General features: G+C 38.8%; 2 protein-coding genes across 5 annotated transcripts in view; one reads left to right on the top strand and one right to left on the bottom strand.

The window, feature by feature from the left end:
* The first annotated feature begins 43 nt into the window (after window positions 1-43).
* Window positions 44-21,944, top strand: part of LOC149691826 (uncharacterized) — a 99,391-nt gene continuing 77,490 nt past the window's right edge. For all 4 annotated transcript variants that reach the window (XM_089869237.1, XM_089869235.1, XM_089869236.1 and 1 more), the window contains exons 1-2: window positions 44-121; window positions 250-410. The gene's annotated coding sequence lies outside the window, so the exon portion shown is untranslated. The remainder of the gene's footprint in view (window positions 122-249; window positions 411-21,944) is intronic.
* Window positions 624-1,432, bottom strand: Lamtor5 (Late endosomal/lysosomal adaptor, MAPK and MTOR activator 5). Its single transcript, XM_089869270.1, has 4 exons — window positions 1,274-1,432; window positions 1,063-1,124; window positions 876-990; window positions 624-806 (listed from the first exon to the last, which is right to left on the bottom strand). Exons 1-4 carry the CDS (start codon window positions 1,306-1,308, stop codon window positions 737-739), a joined length of 282 nt encoding a protein of 93 aa, XP_089725396.1. The 5' UTR covers window positions 1,309-1,432; the 3' UTR covers window positions 624-736.

Below are 21,944 nucleotides of genomic sequence, written 5' to 3'. Positions count from 1 at the left end.
TAGGTTGGACGTGGATTTCCAATGTGGCAAAAAAAAAAGTAAGAAAAAATAATAAAAAAAAAACGTTTCGCGCCTTCTTTCAGTCAGAGCTGATGAAGCAAGTTGACCCCGTCGGAAACCGGTAATGTTAATTTCTTTAATTTTATTTAAATTCTGTATAGTAGTTTTTAAATATTATTAAGAATTATAAATTTAGCTTTATCTTAGGGTTAATTAGATTATTTATGTATAATTTTCTGTTGCATGCAGTTATCATCTCCGAACTACACGTGGTTGACCAAGGCCTAAAATTACCGCCTTATTTTGTAAATCGGAAAGGAGGAGCGCGCGAGTGAAAATGGTTCAACTAATTGCGATTAAAATGTCACTAACATCTCAATTACATCTCTGCAAGGCCTGTCAACTTAAAGGTAGGCTTAATTTTTAATGTTTTTTAAGTATATGGTAAGGGATATTGATTGTACTTTGATGTATGACCTTTGACCCTGAACCATTGACTAAATGGTTTTAAAACGTTATCATCGCGAAAATGAGTGTTTTTAATATACTTTTAGGTAGTTTGGCTTAATATTTGATATAAGTTGTGGCCTAATCCTACAGTATTGATGCTTTTATACTATTAATTAATTTTTACAACCAGAAGTTATCATTTATTACAATTTTACAAATGAGATAAGAAAACAATTTATACAAAGTTTAGTAAATTTGACAAATCATTAGGAATGGGACAACACAATTAGACATCCTTTGTGGGACTTTTATAGATTGCTAACGTAATATCATTCTTCTTCTGAACCATAATATTGCTGAAATGATATTATACAATGTTAGAATATATAATGCTAAACCAGATTATAGGCATTTTTTGACAATACCAATTATCAGATTCCAAATATATGATTGGAGGGGCATTATTGGGTTCCAACTGTGACGCTAAATGAGCCATTGATGCAAAAATACCCGCAGATTTAGCCATGGCATTTCCTTTAGCTAAAATGGTACAAATTATTTGGGATTAAAATTAAATGGTCAACCTAGTGGTGAATCTGATAAGTGACCCACATGTTAGGCACAATCCTTGGGTATCTGCGCATAATGCCCCAGTCACTCCTGGTGTCCTACACCTGTAAAAACGATCAAGAAATTAATTTGCGCATTTCAATAATGCAATTGGAAAGCTTAACATGATAATTATTTATGTAAACATGCTAAGCCTTGGCTTATTTAGAAATTAATGGCTCAAACAAGACAAATACGTGGAGGATTTCCTTACAAATCGGTTAGAACTTTATCCAGAGACCTTTCCATTATTTAAAATTAATTGCTTTAGGTAATAACTAATTACTTATTAATAACTGATTAAGTTTTGACACTCTTAACATAAACTCGTGACTTTCCGTCCCCTTTATCAGCTGTCTGCTATTTTGAATTGCGTAAGAGTTTTAACAGATGGCGCTAGTGTATCAAATATTTTTTTATCAGCCTTGGGGGAGGGGGTAGGAGACTTTTCCCGCCATTTTTTCCCGCGCTATTTAAAACCACTTCTGGAAGCTATTTTAGCGAGTTTCTTCAGTTCAGTTCTACTTTGAGCTAGATTTAGTAAAAAGAAGGCAATCAATAAGAATAATATCTTTGCTAAATTAAACGGGTCCAAACGATATCTTTATGAAATATTGCTGACCCCATAAAAATAAAGTAAAATACCAAATATCAGAGAACGCCACCCCACGGAGTCCCTAGATAATAATTTCGAAACGGAGTTTCATAGTTTATTTTTGATTTATCTTCAAAAATAATTCCAATTTCCCCTCAGTGAGCCCAAAAATCTAGATCACAGTAACCTCGGTAATTATTGAGCTCCTTGCTTTTATAGCTAATATGAAAAAAAAAGAAAAAGAAAACCACAGCCACATAATGTCTCATTTTTTTCTTAGGAAGGGAAAATGGTATGGGATCTAGTTAGATAGCTATTTGGGGGGGCCAAACTTGCCTATTTTCTTTTTCATATTACGTCATTAATCTCGAGAGATATTTTTTGTTCATCGGGGATGATGGGGGGAAGGGGGGTGTTGTAAGAAGAAAAGTTGTCAGAGCTGGTACAGCAAGTAGCCAAGGCTTAGCGTAATGGTGATGGCAGTGGAGGAAAATGATGTAACGAATGTGTGAGAGAGAGAATAACCATGGGATGAGAAGATGAGGATGGAGAGGAAAGAAAAGCATCACTCGACAACGTTTAATTCTCGAAGAACGTTTCGTTCGTTGGCTCGCGGCGGCCCAAAATAGTCGCTTAATCGGGGAGAACATTTTCATTTCCGCTAGAATGGCTTCTCCTCTTCTCTTACTCCCTTCCTCATATTCGCATCTTCTCCTTCTCTTTACTGAAAGAGAAAGATGATTTACCGTCAGTGTATGAGAGAGAGAGAAACCAAGAAACCAGCGGTATACATTGAACGTGCGCCGAATTTAATTCTACTCGCCCTAGTGCTACTAAAAGTTTATAGAGAAAAACAAAAAGTGTACGTTATTGAAGCTCCCTCGCGCCACGCGATAGAGCTATTTCAATTCGGGGGGGGGGGGTTTGAGGCGGGGTTTCGCCAGGTGCTTTATTGTGCGCGAAATTTAGCATAGAGGTCGTCAACGGCGCGCGTGAGGGTGTGTGAAAACCGGCTCCGTTTATTGGCAGGCCCAATTGTTACGTTCCCCCTTCAACTGATATGAGAAACCCCCATTAACCCGCAGAATAGTATCGACCCCCCCCCTTGCGTATCATGGTTACCTTCACGACCGTAGCACAGGGAAAACGCGTGAAAAGGCTCATATAGTACCAAGAATGAACGTTTTACCGCTACCATAGAGGACTATTTTCTATAAACCTTTGACCCCTTAAAATAAAGCACTTTTCTGGTTGGTTGGTTGGTTCGTGTAGGGGGTTGAAATTAGGGGTCGTTAATTTGCTTCTCATGGATTCTACAGCAGCCAGAGGTTAGGAACTGTCAACGAAGTATACTTTATGGCTTTTTGCTATTGACTTTTGTTGGTACCCTACGTATTGCGCGCCACGCTTCTATTACCAAATAGTTAAGTTACGTTGGCTACTTTGGGAGGAGGGGAAAATGGGTCTAGCAAAAGAGAGTGTAGAGATAGAGACTGAGGAATGAATTGTGGGACCCTATTGTTTTTTCCTCTTTCCTATTCTTACAAAATTCCTTTTTTGGGGTGGTCGTTTTGTTCGATGGACCAGGGGATGGAGGAGACGGTGAGAAAGTTCGGTTGCGTACGTGACCGCTTTCTTTTCAGCCAAAGATTTGATCCTCCTCGTCTTTTGGAGAAGACCACCCGTGGTTGGACGGTTTTCTTACACCGTTAAAGAAAAACCAACCGCAAAGTTTTTGTCTGCTACAGCGAGTGAGGTTTTAAAACCTTTAGAACCAAATATTTCTTTCTCTTATCTCATTCTCTCTCTCCTCTCTCTTCTTCTCTCTCTCTCTCCTCTCTCTCTCTTTCTCCTCTCTCTCTCTCTCTCTCTCTCTTTCTCCTCTCTTTCTCTCTTTCTCCTCTCTCTCTCTTTCTCCTCTCTCTCTTTCTCCTCTCTCACTCTCTCTCTCCTCTCTCTCTCTCTCCTCTCTTTCTCGTCTCTCTCTCTCCTCTCTTTCTCGTCTCTCTCTCTCTCCTCTCTCTTTCTCTCTCTCTCTCTCAGGACAGTTTTCAGTGGGCGTAGGAAATATAAATTCTAATAAAAAAGGGGTTTTTAGGGGTTTTTCTTTTTGGAGAGAAAAAGTTAGTCGAGAGAAGAAAAAATTGTGAAATGAAATTTTCTCTCTCATATTTTTAAGTTAGTTTAAAGGTAATGTGAAATATGATTGTATGGGGGTTAAATAAGTTATGGTTATGGGTATATTTATTTATTTGGGGACTTTATATTTGATCCAATGATCATCCAACTCAAAGCAAATTGAACTTTCCTTCACCCCCCACCGTTTCTTAACTTTAACTGCGCATGCGCTAAGTAAGGGTTGCCACTCCAGTAATTTGTTATTAGATCATCTCCTGCATGTATACAGGTTTGGAACTGGTTGATAATTACTGAATCGAACTGAATTCTACAAACGTTTCAGGCTGTTTTATTTTGAATTACATACGTCACAAATTACTGGCAACACTTGTCTGCACGTTCGCTATATGTGTGTATTTACACGGATTTAAAATGGCGTTTACTCTCTCTTTAATCAATTTACTCGGAAATTTCCAGAGAAATTCTTACAAAACTTACCGAAAAACTAGGACGTCTGCACGTTTTTCAGAAGCACTTAAAAGTGAACTTCCATTTTTTTAATATACTAATGGTTAGGTACTGTTAGTTATAAAAGCGGTGTAGTTTTATGGTGGCCATTTACGTAATGCTCATTAGAATTAAAATCAGTGTTTGGCCTAATGAGGCTTGAAGTCTAGACTTAAAATAAATGGATGCTTTATAAGGAACGTAACACAATTTTCTTTTGATGAAAATGACATCTGTCACCGTCCATTTTTCGATTTCTTTTTGTTCTCTCTCTGCTGATTTAAGTAGGAGAGACTCCCTGACTGTTTTGTTATTTCCAACGCAAGTATTCGGTAGATTAGAAACTGTTAGAAACAGAACAGACTTGAACAGAGAGAGACGCTTTAACTGTACTGAAATCTCACTTGAAAATTACACATTATTTCACACGTAAGAGGGGACAAGATACCTACGCAAATCGTGATGACCATGTTGCGACAAACTTCAGTTATTTTATCACAGATTTTGAATAACAGATTCCCTTTAGTTTCACTTGTTTTTCACGTGATTTCACTAGTTTTTATAACACGAGATTTTACCTTTATTTCACGAGACACCATGCACCAAAGCTAATTTCGCGAGATAATTCAAAATGACTTCGAAAAAGGAATCCCCTCTGAAATCAGACACGTGACTATGACGTCATGAGCTCCCGAGATTTCGTTAAGTTTAACTATAATATAATTAATTTGTTTACTGAATTTCACTCGATATTTACCCCTTGTTCTATAACGCCTATTGTTTAGAGGTGTATAGCTCAAATAAATTTTGAATTTGGAACCATAGAAAGAATTCGCTCCATAAAATTTAGCTTTCCCTTCACGGTAGACACCGTAGAGCTGGTGGTGCAAGGCTGCAAGCTATGAAAAAGCAATTCTCTGTTAGAACATATCTTCTTCTCTTTTTTTGTCTGTTTTTCGTCACCAAACCAAAAGGAATTTTTTATCTTATTTTGCTTCCATGAAAAGACCCAAGTTTGTTGAACTAAAACGGATCGGATAGGCTCTATTCCATCCCTTTTGAAGTATTCCACGTGTATTAGGCTAGGTTGCGTGGATATTTTTAGAAATCAATCAAGCTTTGGGTCTATTGAAGATTGTTCTTGGGACCGAGTTCCGGATGAGAGAGATGCGAGAAAATCCATAAAAGATTTTTTCCATCCCCACGACGTACTCGACTTTTAAAGTTTTGTCGCTTTTTTTGAAATTCTAATTTAGAAGCGGCATACATCTATCTAGCTTGAAGGATTATGAAACCCAAGGCCTATTTTTTATTATTATATAAAGTGAAAGAAAAAGATGAAATGCCTTTAAAAATGTTTGGCGTTCAAGTGGAAAGATTGTAGGTTTTATTGTAGATAAAATATGGAATATTATACATTTTAATTACAGTGTAAAAACCTGAATTTTTCAACACAAAAACACCTCTGGCCCAAGAAAAAGCTACTCTTTATGTATGACCAGAAGGAGATAATAGCAGAAGGATGACACTCTGTTTAGTTATGTAACGTGATTCTTCCCAGGCAAATCCCACCCCTTTTTGTTTGTTCTCACGCTCATAAAACTTCAGATGAGCATCGCACCGTGCTAGGGTGAATTCTATAACTGTTAGGTGCTACTAAATCCTCAGCAATCAACCCACAAACCTACCTCGTCTTGACATGAAACAAAAATCCACAAGTGCATGCGCCTTGGCAAATAGAGTAATGACGAGGGAACTATTTATCGCGTATATGTGATTCGGTTTAGTAACGTTGCTCCTGATGTTGGGAAGAATCATGTTACAATCACCCCGCTTTGTGGTGGCACACTTCTCCCGAAGAGAAGTATTATATACTTCTGGTATGACCCCACTTCATTGTGTATCATTTATTTGCCCTGAATTCTATTTGACCCCAATTATCCAATCAAGCCTTAGCCTTAATTGCCAATTAACTTAAAAAAAATAACCCCTTATACCCATTTAGGTTTCGAACCCCTGAATGGCATCCATCCAGTTATTCAAATTAATTTTAGTAACCACATAATAATAATAAAAAGAAATATTCTCTAAGCCTAAGGAAATGACTTAGAAAACTGTTCTTTATGTTATGAGAGAAATAGAGTAAGAGAGAAAATGAAAGAAACTTAAAACCGACTTGGGAATTGGCGGCGAGAAATGTTAAGAGAAAAAAAGGGGAAATTGCCAAGAAAGGCAATTTGCGCTGACTCTAGCAATTTTTAATTAAATCAATCGTTGTAGGAAATTGCCGAAATAAAACGCTGTTCGGGATTTTGATGCTTTAGTTCTAGCATAAGTTTATAAGATATGTTCCTACCATAAGTATGACGACACTACCTATACTTCGTAATGCTACTGAGAGGCTCACAGCTCAAGATAACTAGTTCGAGGGAGAACGACGGAGTCAATTGAAGTCCTATCTACACTCGGTTAGTTAGTTTTGAAGGACTTCCATCTAGGTCCTATTTAGTCTGTATACTAAGCCTTTGACAGAACCAAAACCAGGACTCCCTCGCTTTACCCTGAATCTATGACCTACCTCAACACTTCATGACAAGCTCCAGTTTGTAACCAGTTACAAACTTATGGAGGAACATATCTTATAAACTTATGGTTCTAGCAAGGAAGAGAAAGAGAGACGTTCTTACATCTCTCGGAGAGAGACAGAGAGAATTTAGGCTGTGCAAAAAAATGAGGGGAAGGGGCAATCTGTCGGCGAGACACCTCCGGGAGTCTCAAGGGGGGAACAGTCAATGTTGCAACCCCCCTTTCGGCCTCTTTCTTCAACCTTCTTACCTTAGTTCGTGCTCCTCCGTTCCGTTCCGTTCAGAACTGAACTCCACTCCAGATGAGATGAAAAAGATGGGGAGAGAAATGGCCAGAAATCTTAGAAGGGCCCCACCTTGCCCCCGAGATGTTGTACTGTTACTATAGAGTAGACCAGAAGTAGACCCACCGAGCTTATACACCCAAAGGATGTTTTTTCTTCTCTCTCTTCCCGCATCTTCCTTCCCGTTTCACCGCCCCGAAATGAAATCACGGGGTCGCCAATTGTGGACTAAACATTCTTTTTTTTTCTTAAGACCCATTCAGACTGTAGACTAAAATCTTACTTTCGTGTACGTCGGTGAAGTCGCTTTGCTCGCTTAGTTACTTGGGCACGTGTCAACGACTACGTAAAAGATTCATAAACGGGTTTTGTTTGAAAATTATTATAAATTTCGTCGGGTAGTGAGTGTCCAGATGACACTACCACCTCATAGCGCCTTTTCTTTAGCCCTAGCTCACTCGATCGTACCTTACTGACACGTGATCGAGTGAGTTACGACTTAGCAGACGATATTTGAAAAGTTTTAGGATTCTTGGCGCGGTATTTTTCATTCAATTTGGATTTGGCTAATTTAAGTATTCAAAAATCTTGCCTCAAAAATCACCCATATACGCCTCTCCAGATGGCGTCTGAACCGAGCCTGAACAAGGAAATGAACGTACCGACGATATTAACAACGCGACCGACGCGAACGTAAGATTTTACTCTACTGTCTGAATGGGTCTTTAGACTATATTCTCGCCAACCACCATCGTGTAGCGGGTGCAAAATTGAATTTCTTCTCACCCTTTTTTTAGTTTCGATTTCTGATATGATTTTCTCCGCAAAACTTGCTCATTAGAGTATGAAGTAGTTGTAGTAACTTCATTCCATTGAACGAGAAAGACGTTACAGAACACTGTTGTTGTTGTTGTTGTTGTAGGCATAGTTTTCCTTAATGTCCAATGTCTTGCATACAAACGTAGTTTTCTTCGCCTGTTCATGCTAATGATTAAGGTTAGAACCAAAAACCTTGGAAAGGTTTTATAAGTTATTTCTTCTGAAGTACTTGAGGGAAACTTAGAGAAGGTTTGGTTCTGGGTTGATACCAATCTTGTTTTATTCCGACGACGTTGCGATGAAAAAGGTCCCCGTGATTGTTAAAGCGAGGTGAGATGGCTATAGTGTCGCCGTGCCCGAGAAAGGGTCCATGGATGGATAAGGGGAGTGGTACCTTGGTACCCCACCAACGATAAAAAAGAAACAGAAATAAAAGGAATTGCCCCGAAAAGGAGGAAGAAAGCAATTCGGATTGCTTTTCTTTCTTATACGAGACTTTTCTGTTCTTGCAGACTCTTTCAGTACATCCTCTATCTTTTCGTTATTGGGAAGGTTCAGTCCTCTTCAAGCCAAGCGGCGCGCGTCCTGACCCTCAAACTCGCCAGTCCTCCCATTGAAATAGAAAAAGACAACAGTGGGACTGGGGTAGTTCTCTTTGACAAAAGGTTTTCCTTGGAAGAAGTTCCTCCTTCTCGTACCATAGAGGATATACAGTAGAAGAGTAGATAGTTGTTGTATTCAGTTCTCGTTTAATTTTTTGGAGATACTTCCGACCTCACTTGGTTTCTTGGTAGACACGTGGTTTGTTACCTTCGGTTCCGGTTTAATTTTTTTTGGAGCTACTTCCGGCCTCACTCACTCGGTTGCCTTTGTCTAAATATCACCACTCTCCGACTCCATAGAGGATATACAGCAAAGTTAACGATATTTTTAACGAATAATGATATGTCTTGTACAGACCCATTGAGTAGTAAAAATTTGGCGAGGTATTCCCTATTTCCCTTATGTATTGGTAAACTAAAGGCTAAAGTTACTACTCCTCTACTGTTTATCCTCTATGCTCGTACTTTGTCGACTAATATTGCAATTTCAGTTTCTGGGCTTTCGTTTCGACGAAAGGGGTAAATATTTTTCAACGCGAGATGCAACCACGTAGGGAACTATGTTTTTTTCCAAATTTGTTTGGGTTGGATGTAACTCTTGGCTTATAGGGGATCTTACTATGTCTTCGGTTGATTCTCAGAGTGAAAAATGATATTGAAGAAGAGGTCTCATCGTCTTTAGCGAATATTGATTCTCGTTATGGGGTTTTATATTCGCTTCACTGAGCAAGTAGAGGTCCGAAACTGTACAGGGTGTGTTAGTGATTAAGGGTACAGTGTTCTTTTAACAATTTCAAGTCGTAAATGTAACTTATATCGCAATTTTGATGTTCTGGTCACTGTTTTCGGGTTATGATTGAAGTGTTTTAAGGGTAACCCTTTAAAATTAATTATAAAAGGGGCATCCCTAAAGCTCTCCAAACATAATTTGAAAACGGTGACTTGGATAGAAGTTACATTTTCGACTCGAAATTGGTTTCCCAAAGAACATCGCCACTAAAAGACCAATTCGATGTAACTTAAGAGGGAAAGACACTTAGGGATAAAACTCTGCCTAAGTTCCATCTTGCTTTTTGCCGCCTGCGCTGTAGTCTCTTTGTTTCATGAGAGTGTACAGAGAAGGCTATGTCTCAACCCCCGATACTGAGGGTTGCCTACTCCCTTTTTTTTTACATCGGAAAGGTCTGTTGCTCAGAAACACCCTGTTTAGCCAGCCTTCCTGGACTCTTTTTGGAGGCGGCTTGGTGAATACTCAAGGAGGAGCTAGATCGTGGACAATAGAAAATTATAGATTGGGAAAACGGGCTGGACGCACGTCCCGATGAATTGGACCTCTTCTCATCTCTCCAATGCGGTTGATAAACTTTTGCAGGTGTATTATATATATATATATATACGTGCCCTTTTCCTACAGCACCGTCTGTTTAAGTCGATCCATTTTTATCCTAGTATCACCTCTTTTTTTATAATGGGATTGTCAATGAATAGATTCGGGGATTATTGGAAAGGTATCGGTTCTATGTCGTAAAGGGTTTCTTGAAACCGATTGGTTGATACAAAATGTTTACTTATCTATAATATCAGAAGTATATAATACTTCTCTTCGAGAGAAGTGTACCACAAAGCGGGGTAAGTGTAACGCCATTCTTCCCAACATAGGAACATTTAGAGCAATTTTACTAAACCGAATCACATACGCAATAAATAGTTCCCTCATCATTACTCTATTAGCGTTTAAATATTTGGCAAGACGCTCTCGCGCATTTTTGTCCCATGTCAAGACGAGGTTTGTGGGATGATTGCTGGGGATTTAGTGCCAAACAATTATAGAATTCACCTTACGGTGCGATGCCCATTTGTAGTTTGATGAGCCGAAAAGTAAACAAAAAGGGTGAGCCTGGGAAGAATGACGTTACATAACTGAAGTAGAGGATGCAGAGTGTCATTATCCCCTTCTGATAATATATATAAATTCGAGAATGCCGAATGGGGCTATGAACTTGTAGATATTTAAACGCATTTGATATGTTATATAATGTAATATTATCTTATGTTACATAAACAAGTATACAGGGGGTGGTAGTACGTAGTACAGGGGATGATTTTGAGTCGAAAATGTAACTTCTATGGCGTTATGCAACAAGGGTCACCGTTTTGGAGTCATCTTTTAAGTTATTTAACTAAGAAACTGATTTAGACAATTATTTCTAATTTAATTCAGGTAGGGGTCATCCATAAAACAATACAATCATAACTTGTTTTGGTGGTGACAAAATGTCATAGAAGTTATAACACATTTTCGACTCAAAAAGTTTGATTTCCCATAGAGTACCATGCCACGCACCTGCAGGTACTTTGGTCCTACCCAACCATGGAACACTCTGTACAACTTATTACTTGTATCTTTACTAATCTTAGATGAACGTACACTCTAAAACCGAAAAACAAAATTAAATTGGGAATGAAATTGACATGTCTCTATATATAGGCCTAGTAAGATGATAAAATATGACATAATTGGAATTGAAGTGAGGCTATATGTACTCTCTTCCATGAATCTCAATCCCCGTTCGTCTAACTTAATTTATATCCTAAAATGTCATTCACCCACTTCCTTTTGAACGCGTAATTTCATTTTAGCCCGTCCAAAATTACCGTGGCGTTCGAGTCTCACTCAAGCTATGATGTCCAAACATAAATATTTATAACGTAATTATTGTAAAACTGCTAGAACCACTTTGAAATTTTAAAGTTTTGCAAAGCCGCTGCTGTTTAAGCCTTTTGGGAATATGAGACGCACGCGTTGGCACGCGCCTTGTCCGTTCCTGGCGTGCTTGCGGGCTGCTGCGAGTTAGTTAATCAAGTAATTAATAAGCGAAAGTATTTTTAATTCATTCGTCAAGGGGGAGATGTTTTAGTCCGGATGACGGATAGCGTCAGCTGCTTTTCGCCGTGTACCGCACCAATTCGTTTGGGAGCTTAGGTCTTGTACCGAAAGAGTTTTCTGCGGGGTTACAAGTTACTCCTTTTCGAAATACGTTAATCTGAAGTTAAAAGTTCGAGTTGCATTCAGACTAGACTGTAAAATCTTACGTTTAAGTCGGTAAAGTCGCTTTGCACGACCCACATTTGTTAGTAAAAACTCTCATTAAGTCTCGAGAATAGACATTGTCGACGCACAAATGGGTTGATACATTGCACAAGAAGACTACAACGAAAGTGCAAAACAGGGAGATGAAACCAAAGTTTTACCCACCGTTATATCAAGAAGTGATATCTAGTTTATTAGGGCGAAGGTATAAATTCGCCACAATTCCAGCTTTATCTCCAGTCCAAACGTATCTGATCCGGAGTTAATCCCCGCCTCTAAATTACAACCAGCATCTCATTGGTTCTTGAAAACTCACGTTAGCGCGACGACGCGAGTGACGAAAATTACAGTCATATTTTCCGACTGAGGAGAGGGAACGAAATAGCCCGGCCTCCTTTTACGTCCCCCCCGTTGTATTTTGAAAGGGGGACTGGGACTATGGCGCGCGAATACTTAGGCATCTTATAACTTCTCCCTAATAAACTAGATATCACTTCTTGGTTATATCGAAATGGTCTATTTAATTTTCGACTCTGAAGCAGACGACGCGTCATCTTGACCCACAATTGTCAACCTCGGCACGTACATCGAGAGTAATCTGAACTTGTTTAAAAATATACAAGATTAATCGACTTAATTTTACCAAAAAACAAACAAACATTTTTATCTTCCGAACTTTGTAACTGAGACGAACTTTAAGGGAAAGCCAGGATCATTCAGGGAAAAAAAGTCCCCTCTCTTTTAATCCCAACTAATTCGAATCCTCGCATACTTCATCCCATCTCCGTGTAATATATTTGCATTTTTGGGCAAAACAGCGAGAGAGAGATAGTCCCTTCTGGACCCTACCAAGGCCCCCCAACGTTGTCGAGGTTACCAATAAATCCGTTGTGAAAAAAATAGCGAACGAAGAAAGATTCTGGTCATATATCAAAACCACTAGCTATGCTGGTCCCTCATGTACGAAGACCCATGGTGCTCTTGGTGTTATTCATAAGTTCATAAGATATGTTCCATCCATAAGTTTGTCACTGGTTACAAACTGGAGCTTGTCATGAAGTGAATGAGGTAGGTCATAGATTCGAGGTAAAGCGAGGGAGGCCTGTTTTTGGCGCTGTCAAAGGCTTAGTAATGCAGACTAAATAGGACCTAGATGGAAGCCCTGCAAAACTAATTAACCGAGTGTAGGACTTCAATTCTCGCTTGTCGTTCTGCTAGAACTAGCTCGAGCTGTAAATCTCTAGCATTACGTAGTATAGGTAGTGTCATACTTATGAAAAACATGCCTTATAAACTTATGACGGTGGTGGTCTTAGCGAAAGGAAACGCCGGCGTGCGAAGCCCAGGATGTATTGTAGGGGGGGGGGCTTTTCCTGTTAAATCAGTGGACGCCCGGGATATGTTTAGGTTGGGAAAAAAATCTTGTCGTAAGGGATGTACTTTGGTGAAAGGGCATATACACGTACCATTCCGAGGATTCAATGGGTGTTGAGTTCTTACCAATTAATTAATGGTGATTATCTCTTTGAGAGTAACTTTGATTACAGTTGAAACTCTTTAACTAGATGGTTTTTAAATCACCAGTTCTACCCAAACTTACTTCATTTAAACTTAAAATTCGTATGAGAACTTTAATTTTAATTTCCATTTCAAATTAGACGGCTTAACTTATAAAAGTTGTTTTGAAATTTAAATTCAAGTGAAAAATGTCTTGAAACGTTTTTTTTTATTTCAGTTATAGTTTCTTAAGACTTGGAGGAGGGATGCTTTATACTGGGGTAGAAATGGTAACACGAGAAGGGCCCTTCCCATATACATGGCCATAAAATTTACACCCATAGTACCCCGGGCCCGGTTTTAGATTGGGCATAGAGTATGCTTTAGATACCACCTGGTTATAGCAACAAGTACTATGTACTATTTACAACTCGACTAAGATTAATTGAAAGGCATGCTGGGAGTTTTAAACAGCCATGGATGGACCCCAAATTATACCCCTCCAGTATCAGACTTCCCCCTTCCAGCTTGAACTCAGATGCTCCGATGTTCAAGAACTGAAGGAAGCACTGTTTTAAAACGGTTGTATTCTAAAAAAGTTTTGATATTTTGCAAAATTGGAAAATATTTAAGCAGCTATTAGCAATATCATCGAAACCATAGCCACATGTTTTAAGCATTGAACCTTCCAAATGAAATGTCCTTTTTAGCGAAGGATGAAGATGGTTGGTTGGTTGGAGGGTTGGTAGGGTTCGGTGGGGTCTTAGTCATCCCGGACATACCCGAGAGAAACGGGCTGGTGTGTACAAGATGTACACCATGGTCTTGTTTTTGGCCTTTTTCCTAACACTCAACTGTGTATATCCCTTTTCTCCCCTCTAGTTGTGTGTGTGTGTAGTATGGTTTTGGGTTTTCCTTGAGTGGGAAGGAAGCAACGTTCCTTCATTAATTCGAGGAGGATTTTGGCCTTTCGACGACTGGAGCTTAATTAGGTCCTTTACCTATAGCAGCCGACGCTTCCCTCGGGACTACAGGGGACGCCGTTTTCTTAAAGCCAGGGGCTAAAACTTGTATAGAAATATATATATATGTATAGAAAAGATGGAGGAGAGAGAGAGAGGGTCCGTCTTACAAGGGGACCGCAACACTCGGTCGGAGTACCATCGCCAGGAGCGTTAAACGTTTGCCAATATGGCATGGATGTTATGTATGAAAGCTAGGATAGTGTCAGATAAACAGCCGAGATCGTGGCACTATATATACAGGGTCAGTCAGAAATTAAGGGGGGACAGTGTTCTTTGGTCGATTTCGAGTCGAAAATGTAACGTCTATGACATTTTGCCATTGGAGTTTATGTTTAGCATTGTCTTTCATATTCTCATGTTAAATTTAAGGAGTCATCCGTAAAACACTTCTGTGTTCATAGCTTGTTTACAGTTGACCTTGGGGAAAATCTGTGATAAAAGTTACATTTTTATTGTTTTAGGGATAACACCTTAAATATAATTAAGAGACTGAAAGACAATGCTAATTTAAATAACGGGTCATCCTTAAAACACTCCAAAACGATGGCTATTAAAGGCAAGATATCATATTACATTTTCGACTCGAAGTCATCCAAAGAACATGATCGCCCTTAATTTCTAACAGAACTTTCAGAAACACATTGCAGTGGCGGTCCCCTTGGAAGAAAAGTGAGCGTAAGACTAGATAGAGATAGTAGAAGAAAAAAAATCAATTTGGGAGACATATTCTCCTTGGTTGCGACGACACGACTTTGGGGAGTGTTACACTGTACATCCCCTCTCAGAAACTAAGACATCCTTGGCTCCGGAGAAAAACTCTAAAAAGTCATTTAAGCTCCCAGCTTCTAATGAATTGCTTTCCTCTCTCTTCTCTCTCCTCTTCCCGTAGAGTTTTCGCTCTCTCTCTTTTTCTCTTTCTCTATGATATTGTTCCTCTTTCATATAGAAAAGATTCCTCTTGACTGTCTCTTAGATTAAAAAAAGCTTTTCTGTAAAATATCAGAGTGTTTGCTATAACTACCGAGGCTCAATGTGCAAGGGTGTGTAATGGGAATTGGGATTCTATAGAAGTCTTATTCTCTCGATCCCCCCTCTCATCATTTCAAAGATGGGTTTTCTTTGTTAAAAATATCGTTATGTCCCTCAAAGAGACGTACGTTTATCTTTTTTTTTACTGAAAAGTATTTTTGCTAGGGTTTTAATTTAAATTGATATCTTAGCATTGTAAATTAAACTATACGTTTAGATTATTAATTCGCCCAAATTGAAATCAAAATGGGGAAAGGCACCCGGAGTTTCCCGTCGGAACATTGTATTTTATTTTTCGGGCCGCCATTTTTAAAGATGGCGGCAAATTAAAGCTATAAAGTCCGTCTATAGGTAATAAGGAATCAGTATATTAAATATTATTGAAATCGGTTGAAATGTACGTACGTTATTCCATGCAGAAGGTTTTATTACATTTTTGGCCGCCATTGTTTCAAGATGGCGGCGGATTTAAAAAATATTTCTTAGTGCGTGCCTACTACTTATGAGTAACGTCCCTGCAAAATTTCAACGTTCTACGTAAAGCGGTTTGGACTGGGCGTTGATTTTAAGTCAGAACTTCAAATTAAATTCCACATCTGGTTTATTGGGGAAGTACTCGGGAGAAAACCGCATACAGGCTGAAACCTTTCAATGTTATTTCAATAGGCCCCTGTAGAAATGTTTCTACCTGCACACACCAATGTACAGGGAAAACTTACCTTCCAGGGGAAATATCATTTAATTATACTTTTTTTATATAATTTAATTTATTAATTAATTTTTTAACTAACCTTTAAATCAATGATATTGACCTTTCTTCATTCTTTCATTTCCTAAATAGACCATGCTCTTATTCTAATAGACTAGAATGGACTCATTTTATTATATAATGGCCTATTGGGTCCACCTCGTAAGACACTCCTAATATTTCCAAAGAATTTCTGAACCAAACCGCCTCGCCTTTTTTAGATTTTGATCGAGTGGCCCTTTGTTATTTTAATGGGGGATACGTTCCAGAGGACCCCATTTTTATTCGCTCTTTCAAATTCCACTTTTTCGCGAATATCGTCTTTGTCGATATGATTAATTTAATGGGATATTTTTCAGTAATACATACAGATACTAGGAATTATTGTGCACCAGCCATTTTCACTCAACGTATTTAGGGCGGATTTTTTATGGGAAGAGCTAGGTAGACTAATCATTTTGTATGACGAATTTTACCTCGCTGTGTGTTGACCTGGCGTTGCTATACCAACTAATGAAATTACAGTTATAATGACGCACCCAGAATTATGAGGTGTGACGCGATAGTAAGTTATAAAGCCCGGTCTACCCATAAAATCCGCGTTGATTTTAACATGGGATATATATGAGGGCGCAATAATTCCCAGTATCTGTATGGATTCCTGTATTCAAGAATGAATTTTTCTATCCTTTCTCGTTCGAAATACATATAAAATTTTTCTTTCTTTTCTTTATAAAATTGGTAAGGAGGAATTTTTTCTTTTTCTTTTGGTTTTAGAGGATGAGGTACTCGTTTAGGTAATGGTCTCTAGCCTCTTTTCCAAATTAGAATCAGGTTTTTATAGATAGAAAGTTTTTTTTATTATTTTCAACTGCGATTTTCTAACGATATTTTTATTCTTTGGCTGTTTTTTTTTTTGTAATTTTCTTTTAAATTTTCTTTTTTTTTATTGTATCTCGTTCTTCCTAAATTGGATGAGCTTTTAGTTTCACTTGATTGTTCTTTTAATGAAGTAGCAATTATCAACTTTAGCCTAAAAATATTTTAAACAAGGCTTTTAAAATAATAAAGGGTGGATGGAAGCTAAACCTAAGTGCAACTGGTTTTGAGTCGACATTTTGATGTCCTATAGTCACAGTTTAAAAGTTATTATCATTGGAATGTTTTACGGATGGTCCCTTATTTCAATTATAAATCATTTTCTTTAAGTTTCTTACTTAAATTTAAGGGGTTATCCCTAAAACACTCCAATCATTGTGTCCCTTAGGACATAGTGTCATAAAAGTTAATTAATTTTCGACTCAAATTACATTTCCCATCCCTATAATTACCCTCCCTTTGTGTCACACCCTGTATAATTAATTGATAATAAATTAGCAGCGCTATTTTTAACTTTAGAAAAAGTTCTAAACGCATACGGTTTTAATTTTTATTACATTTTAACAACTTTGGATTAATCCACATTAGCTAATACATCTTAATATAGTTAATCCCTTGATCCGGATAACTTCAAAAAAGAAGGACAGCTTAGATAGTAATAAGGTAAAATATTGATTATAACGGAGGGGGCCATGTTTTTCCAATCATAATATTTTCACCACTATGATTAAAAAAAAAGGTATTTCAACCGACATAAAAAAAAGAAAAGCGCGGGAAAAAATAAACAGACTGCTGCGGTGGATTTTGGCGGGAAAGTGAACGTGCAGAAGAGAAGGAGGGGAAGGGGAGGAGGAGGAGAAGGAGGTTGTAGCTCGTGAAAATGTTCTGGCTGTAATCTCGCGCGTGTCAGGATTCATCCCGATTTTCATTCGTCACGGGAATTTCGGGTTCGCGCCAAAATCCAGGAGCTGCACGAAAGCGTAGGGATTATTTCAAGTCCCGCTCTTTCCCCCCCCCCTTCCTACGCAAGCAACTTCATCCGATCCCGAACGAAAGTGTACTCTGGGGCATCAGACCCCTCAAATAAGAGATGGGAGGGAGTAGACTTGAATTGAAACAAGGGGTTTGCCCTTCAATTAGACTCGTTAAATTCGCTAGGACGTATGAAGTCACGCTTCTTGGTGGTGGGTGCGGCTACTGTCTCACTAGGGGAAGACATTAAAGGTATTGCTTAGGGTTGTATTGATGTGTAGATGGAGTTATATTTGATAATCGCTGTATTCTCTGCATGGGATGGACATTAATTCTGACCCTTTTCATTCCATTCGCTTTACTTTTCGATAAACTAAGGATAATAAAAGAAAGCAAAATTTGCACAGGAGATAATGGCTAATGTTTTACCAAGAAGTGATATCTAGTTTATTAGGGAGAAGGTTTAAATTCGCGCCACATTTCATGCTTTATCTCCGGTCCGCATCTAAATTACAACCAGCATCTCATTGGTTCTTGAAAACTCACGTCAGCGCGACGCGAATGACGAAAATTACGTATTTTCCGACTGAGGAGAGGCGGCTTTTACGTCCCCCCTTGTATTTTGAAAGGGGGACTGGGATTATGGCGCGCGAATATTTAGGCATCTTATACCTTCTCCCTAGTAAACTAGATATCACTTCTTGGTTATACGCTTGAATGTAGTAAGTGAAAATATTTCGAAATCTTTGTGCGCTACATTCATTTTCACTCAACGTATCTAGGCGGATTTTGCAGGAGGAGTTAGACTGATCATTATGTATGACGAATTTTACCTCAAGAATAATATATCTCTCGCGCGTCTGACCTCACGTTGCTACCAACCAATGAAACGACAGTTAGAAAGACGCATCAAAATTATAAGACGTGACGCCATAGTAAGTTCTCAAGCCCGGTAGGCGGTATAACCACAAAACTCGTGTAGAAATTTACAAGGGAGAAATATGGGGGCGTAATGATTCCTAGTGGCTGTATGCATTCCTGGTTTTTCCAAATAGGTAGAATAAGAATAGGATTAGCGTGTAATGAAACTATAAATTGAGTTACGACATTTTCACTCTGAACAAACGCTATAGAAAAGAATTCGTTAGTGGTCTTCTTGCTAATCAAAATTTACTCGTTCCATTTTTTTTTTCTATTTCCTTTCTATACCTTTACTCATTCCTAACATAGTTACGCTGTAGCGCGCGTGGTCAAACCAATTAAGACTTAGGTAAAGGCAAAAGCTAATTATTCCAAAACCATTTCTTTCTTTCTCTCTTTCTCTCTCACTTCAATCTAGCCAAGGGTATACTCTTTTCTTCTGGAGAAGTTTCGCTTTTGTTTTCCGAATTTCTATTCTTCAATTAAGGTTAAATTAGGGTCAGATATTCCCCCTCCCCCCGGAAATTCTAGCTAATCCTGAATTTATAAGTACCTAGGGACAAACACGTATAGAGAGATCCGTTGTTGCTTCTCGCGGCTTTTGCAACATCTTGGAGGAGAGAATAGTGATGGAGTAGCAGAAATCTCCATACTTATAACGAAATGTCATGGTTCTACGAACTTTCTTCTGACGTCACATCCTCCGATATATTGCCTCGGCGACCATATTGGAAGTCCTCATATCAGGAAATACAATTTAGACTACCAATATTGACGTCACGTAACCGTAGCCCCTCCCCTCTCTGTACCAATATATGCCCTCTGTAGCCCCATCTATGGAACGGCAACGAAGTCTTCCCAGCATCCTCAGTGCCGTTTAGGTGGGTTGTACCTACCTGGTACGAAATCCCCCTGTGTCTAATTCGTAAGAACTGTAGCTTCTATTTTTAAATGACACTAGGTGACAGCTCTTAACCAAAGGTAGGGGCGTGCGCGAGGTACTCTGGGCCTGGACAAAGCAATACTGAAGGACAGATGGCAGCCCTTAGAGCCCAATACTAAGCGACTAAACAACCAATGTTAAGCTTACTTCCCCCTTTTCAGCCCCAAAATGGAGGGGGGCTATGAAATATACTGAGTCAAATCCCGGAAAAAGCTAGCGCCATCTAGACAAAATAAGACGTTAGCTGCTTCCCTCTTTAGAACGTTGATTCCCCCATATGCCCCCCACAATCCCGTTTGCTACTATCTGCCGCTAGAAGGCGAGTTAACAAGTATTTTTCAACTTTCTCCCTCTGCCATCGGTCCTGCAGTATTGCTTTGTCCATGCTCTGGGAGACTTTCATAGCCGCGCGTGGCCCAGGAACATTTCACCACTCCATCTTACCTCTTTCCTCCAAGGGAACATTAGCGTGTATCTTAAATTTTAATTAAATTCGGTCCAAAATTTTTAATTTAATTCAGTTTAGTTTGTGTCCCGGGAAACTAACTAACCCTTTTGGCTAAATGAATTATTTATAAATTCAAAATTACTTTTTCTCGCCAGGATGTTTGTATCTGCATAGCTGCGTGTGCAACTTCGCCGGGAAAGATGGGTTGGAATGATTACATTTAGTTATAAATACGGTAACGTGTATGTAACGTTTTTATGCAAAAAAGAAAACCATCCAACAGGGTTGTTTATAACCTTACTAGGGTACTAAATACCACAGAAAATAAGGGAAAACATAACCCATTCTAAGCTGCAGATGCAATGAAGTTGTTTTGTTAGTTGGGTTTAATTTCAACTTTGGAGTGTATTGAAATTACAGTTGTAAACACGTGCTTTCTATTTAGTTTTAAAACCATTCTTAGCTTGAAATTAAATATACACGACTTCTGTTAAGGTTAAAGCTTGATGCATTCGTATAAAACAAACCGCATTTCAATCTTGAAATGGGTTAAAAAACAGTTATATTCTTTTGGAATTTTGACTCATACTTGGGATGAGATTCGAATCGAATGCGAAGATACGTCGGTGTTGGGTTTAGAAATGAGTTGGAAACAAGTCTCCCTTCGCACGAAACAGGGGAGATATGTTTTGCGATATGAATACAAATAAGACCATGCATCTTTTAGAAGTCGCTACTCTTATCACTTGACCGTAATATAAATAGAAAACTGAATGACACTTATAGCTTGTCTTTACTGTCAGCTAACGTGGGGTCGGGTCATAGGAAAAACGCTGGTTGTACAGTAGTTAGGAAATTCCCAGTTATTTTTGGCCCCCTCACACACATAAGATATGTTCCGTAAGTTGGTCACTGGTTACAAACTGGAGCTTCTCATGAAGTAGGTCATAGATTCGAGGTAAAGCGACGCCTGGTTTTGGGGCTGTCAAAGGCTTAGTACAGACTAAATAGGAAGGTGGAAGTCCTGCAAAACAAACTAACCGAGTGTAGTACTTCAATTTTCGCTTGTCGTTCTGCTAGAACTAGCCCGAGATGTAAATCTCTCAGTAGCATTACGAAGTATAGTAAGTGTCATACTTATGGTAGGAACATATACTATAAACTTATGCACGCACTTGTATTTCTCCCATGGCAAAGCCTAACTCCCGCGACTTTTGCTGATTTGTCCCTTTTCTCTGATTGCCTTTTTTCGCGTCTAAATTGTGTCTTGAGCGCGCGTGGCTTCTAGGTTTCCTTGCGTTTTCTCTCTCTCTGTCTTTCTCTTTCGTGTTCCCATCTTCGCGAGGATGATGAGAGAGAGAGAGAGAGAGAGAGAGAGAGAGAGAGAGGAGAAAAAACGCCATCCCCTACCCTGTCTTTCTTTGTCTTGTTTGGGATGGTGTTCTAACTTCGGTATGACGACTGACGTAATAAAGCTAAGTGTGACAGATGACGCGTTTTTGGCTTTGTCAAAATGGAAGAAGCTATTTTTCATCGTGTAAAGCTGCAGTTGGAGAGATATATATAAAAATTTATAGAGCGTTCTTTAATATTTACAAAAGGGACTCGCTGTTTTTCCGTGATGTATTTTCCCTATACGAAATAATTCAAGCGGTTGTTATTTGGATTTATAGCTAGGGTTGCCATTGGAGGATATTTATGTTCTACAGGTTGTTTATTTTTCCCTGCTCGAAAGTTTATTTTAACAAAAGAAATACCAGGAATACATACAGCTAATTGGAATCATTGTTCATCCCCCATTTATCCCTTGTTAATTTCTATG

This window comes from Phalangium opilio, unplaced genomic scaffold (assembly GCF_054372755.1).
Source record: "Phalangium opilio isolate 3A_F unplaced genomic scaffold, DU_Popi_V2 ptg000025l_1, whole genome shotgun sequence".
NCBI classification, from domain to species: domain Eukaryota; kingdom Metazoa; phylum Arthropoda; class Arachnida; order Opiliones; family Phalangiidae; genus Phalangium; species Phalangium opilio.
This window is presented reverse-complemented; position numbering and strand designations above follow the sequence as displayed.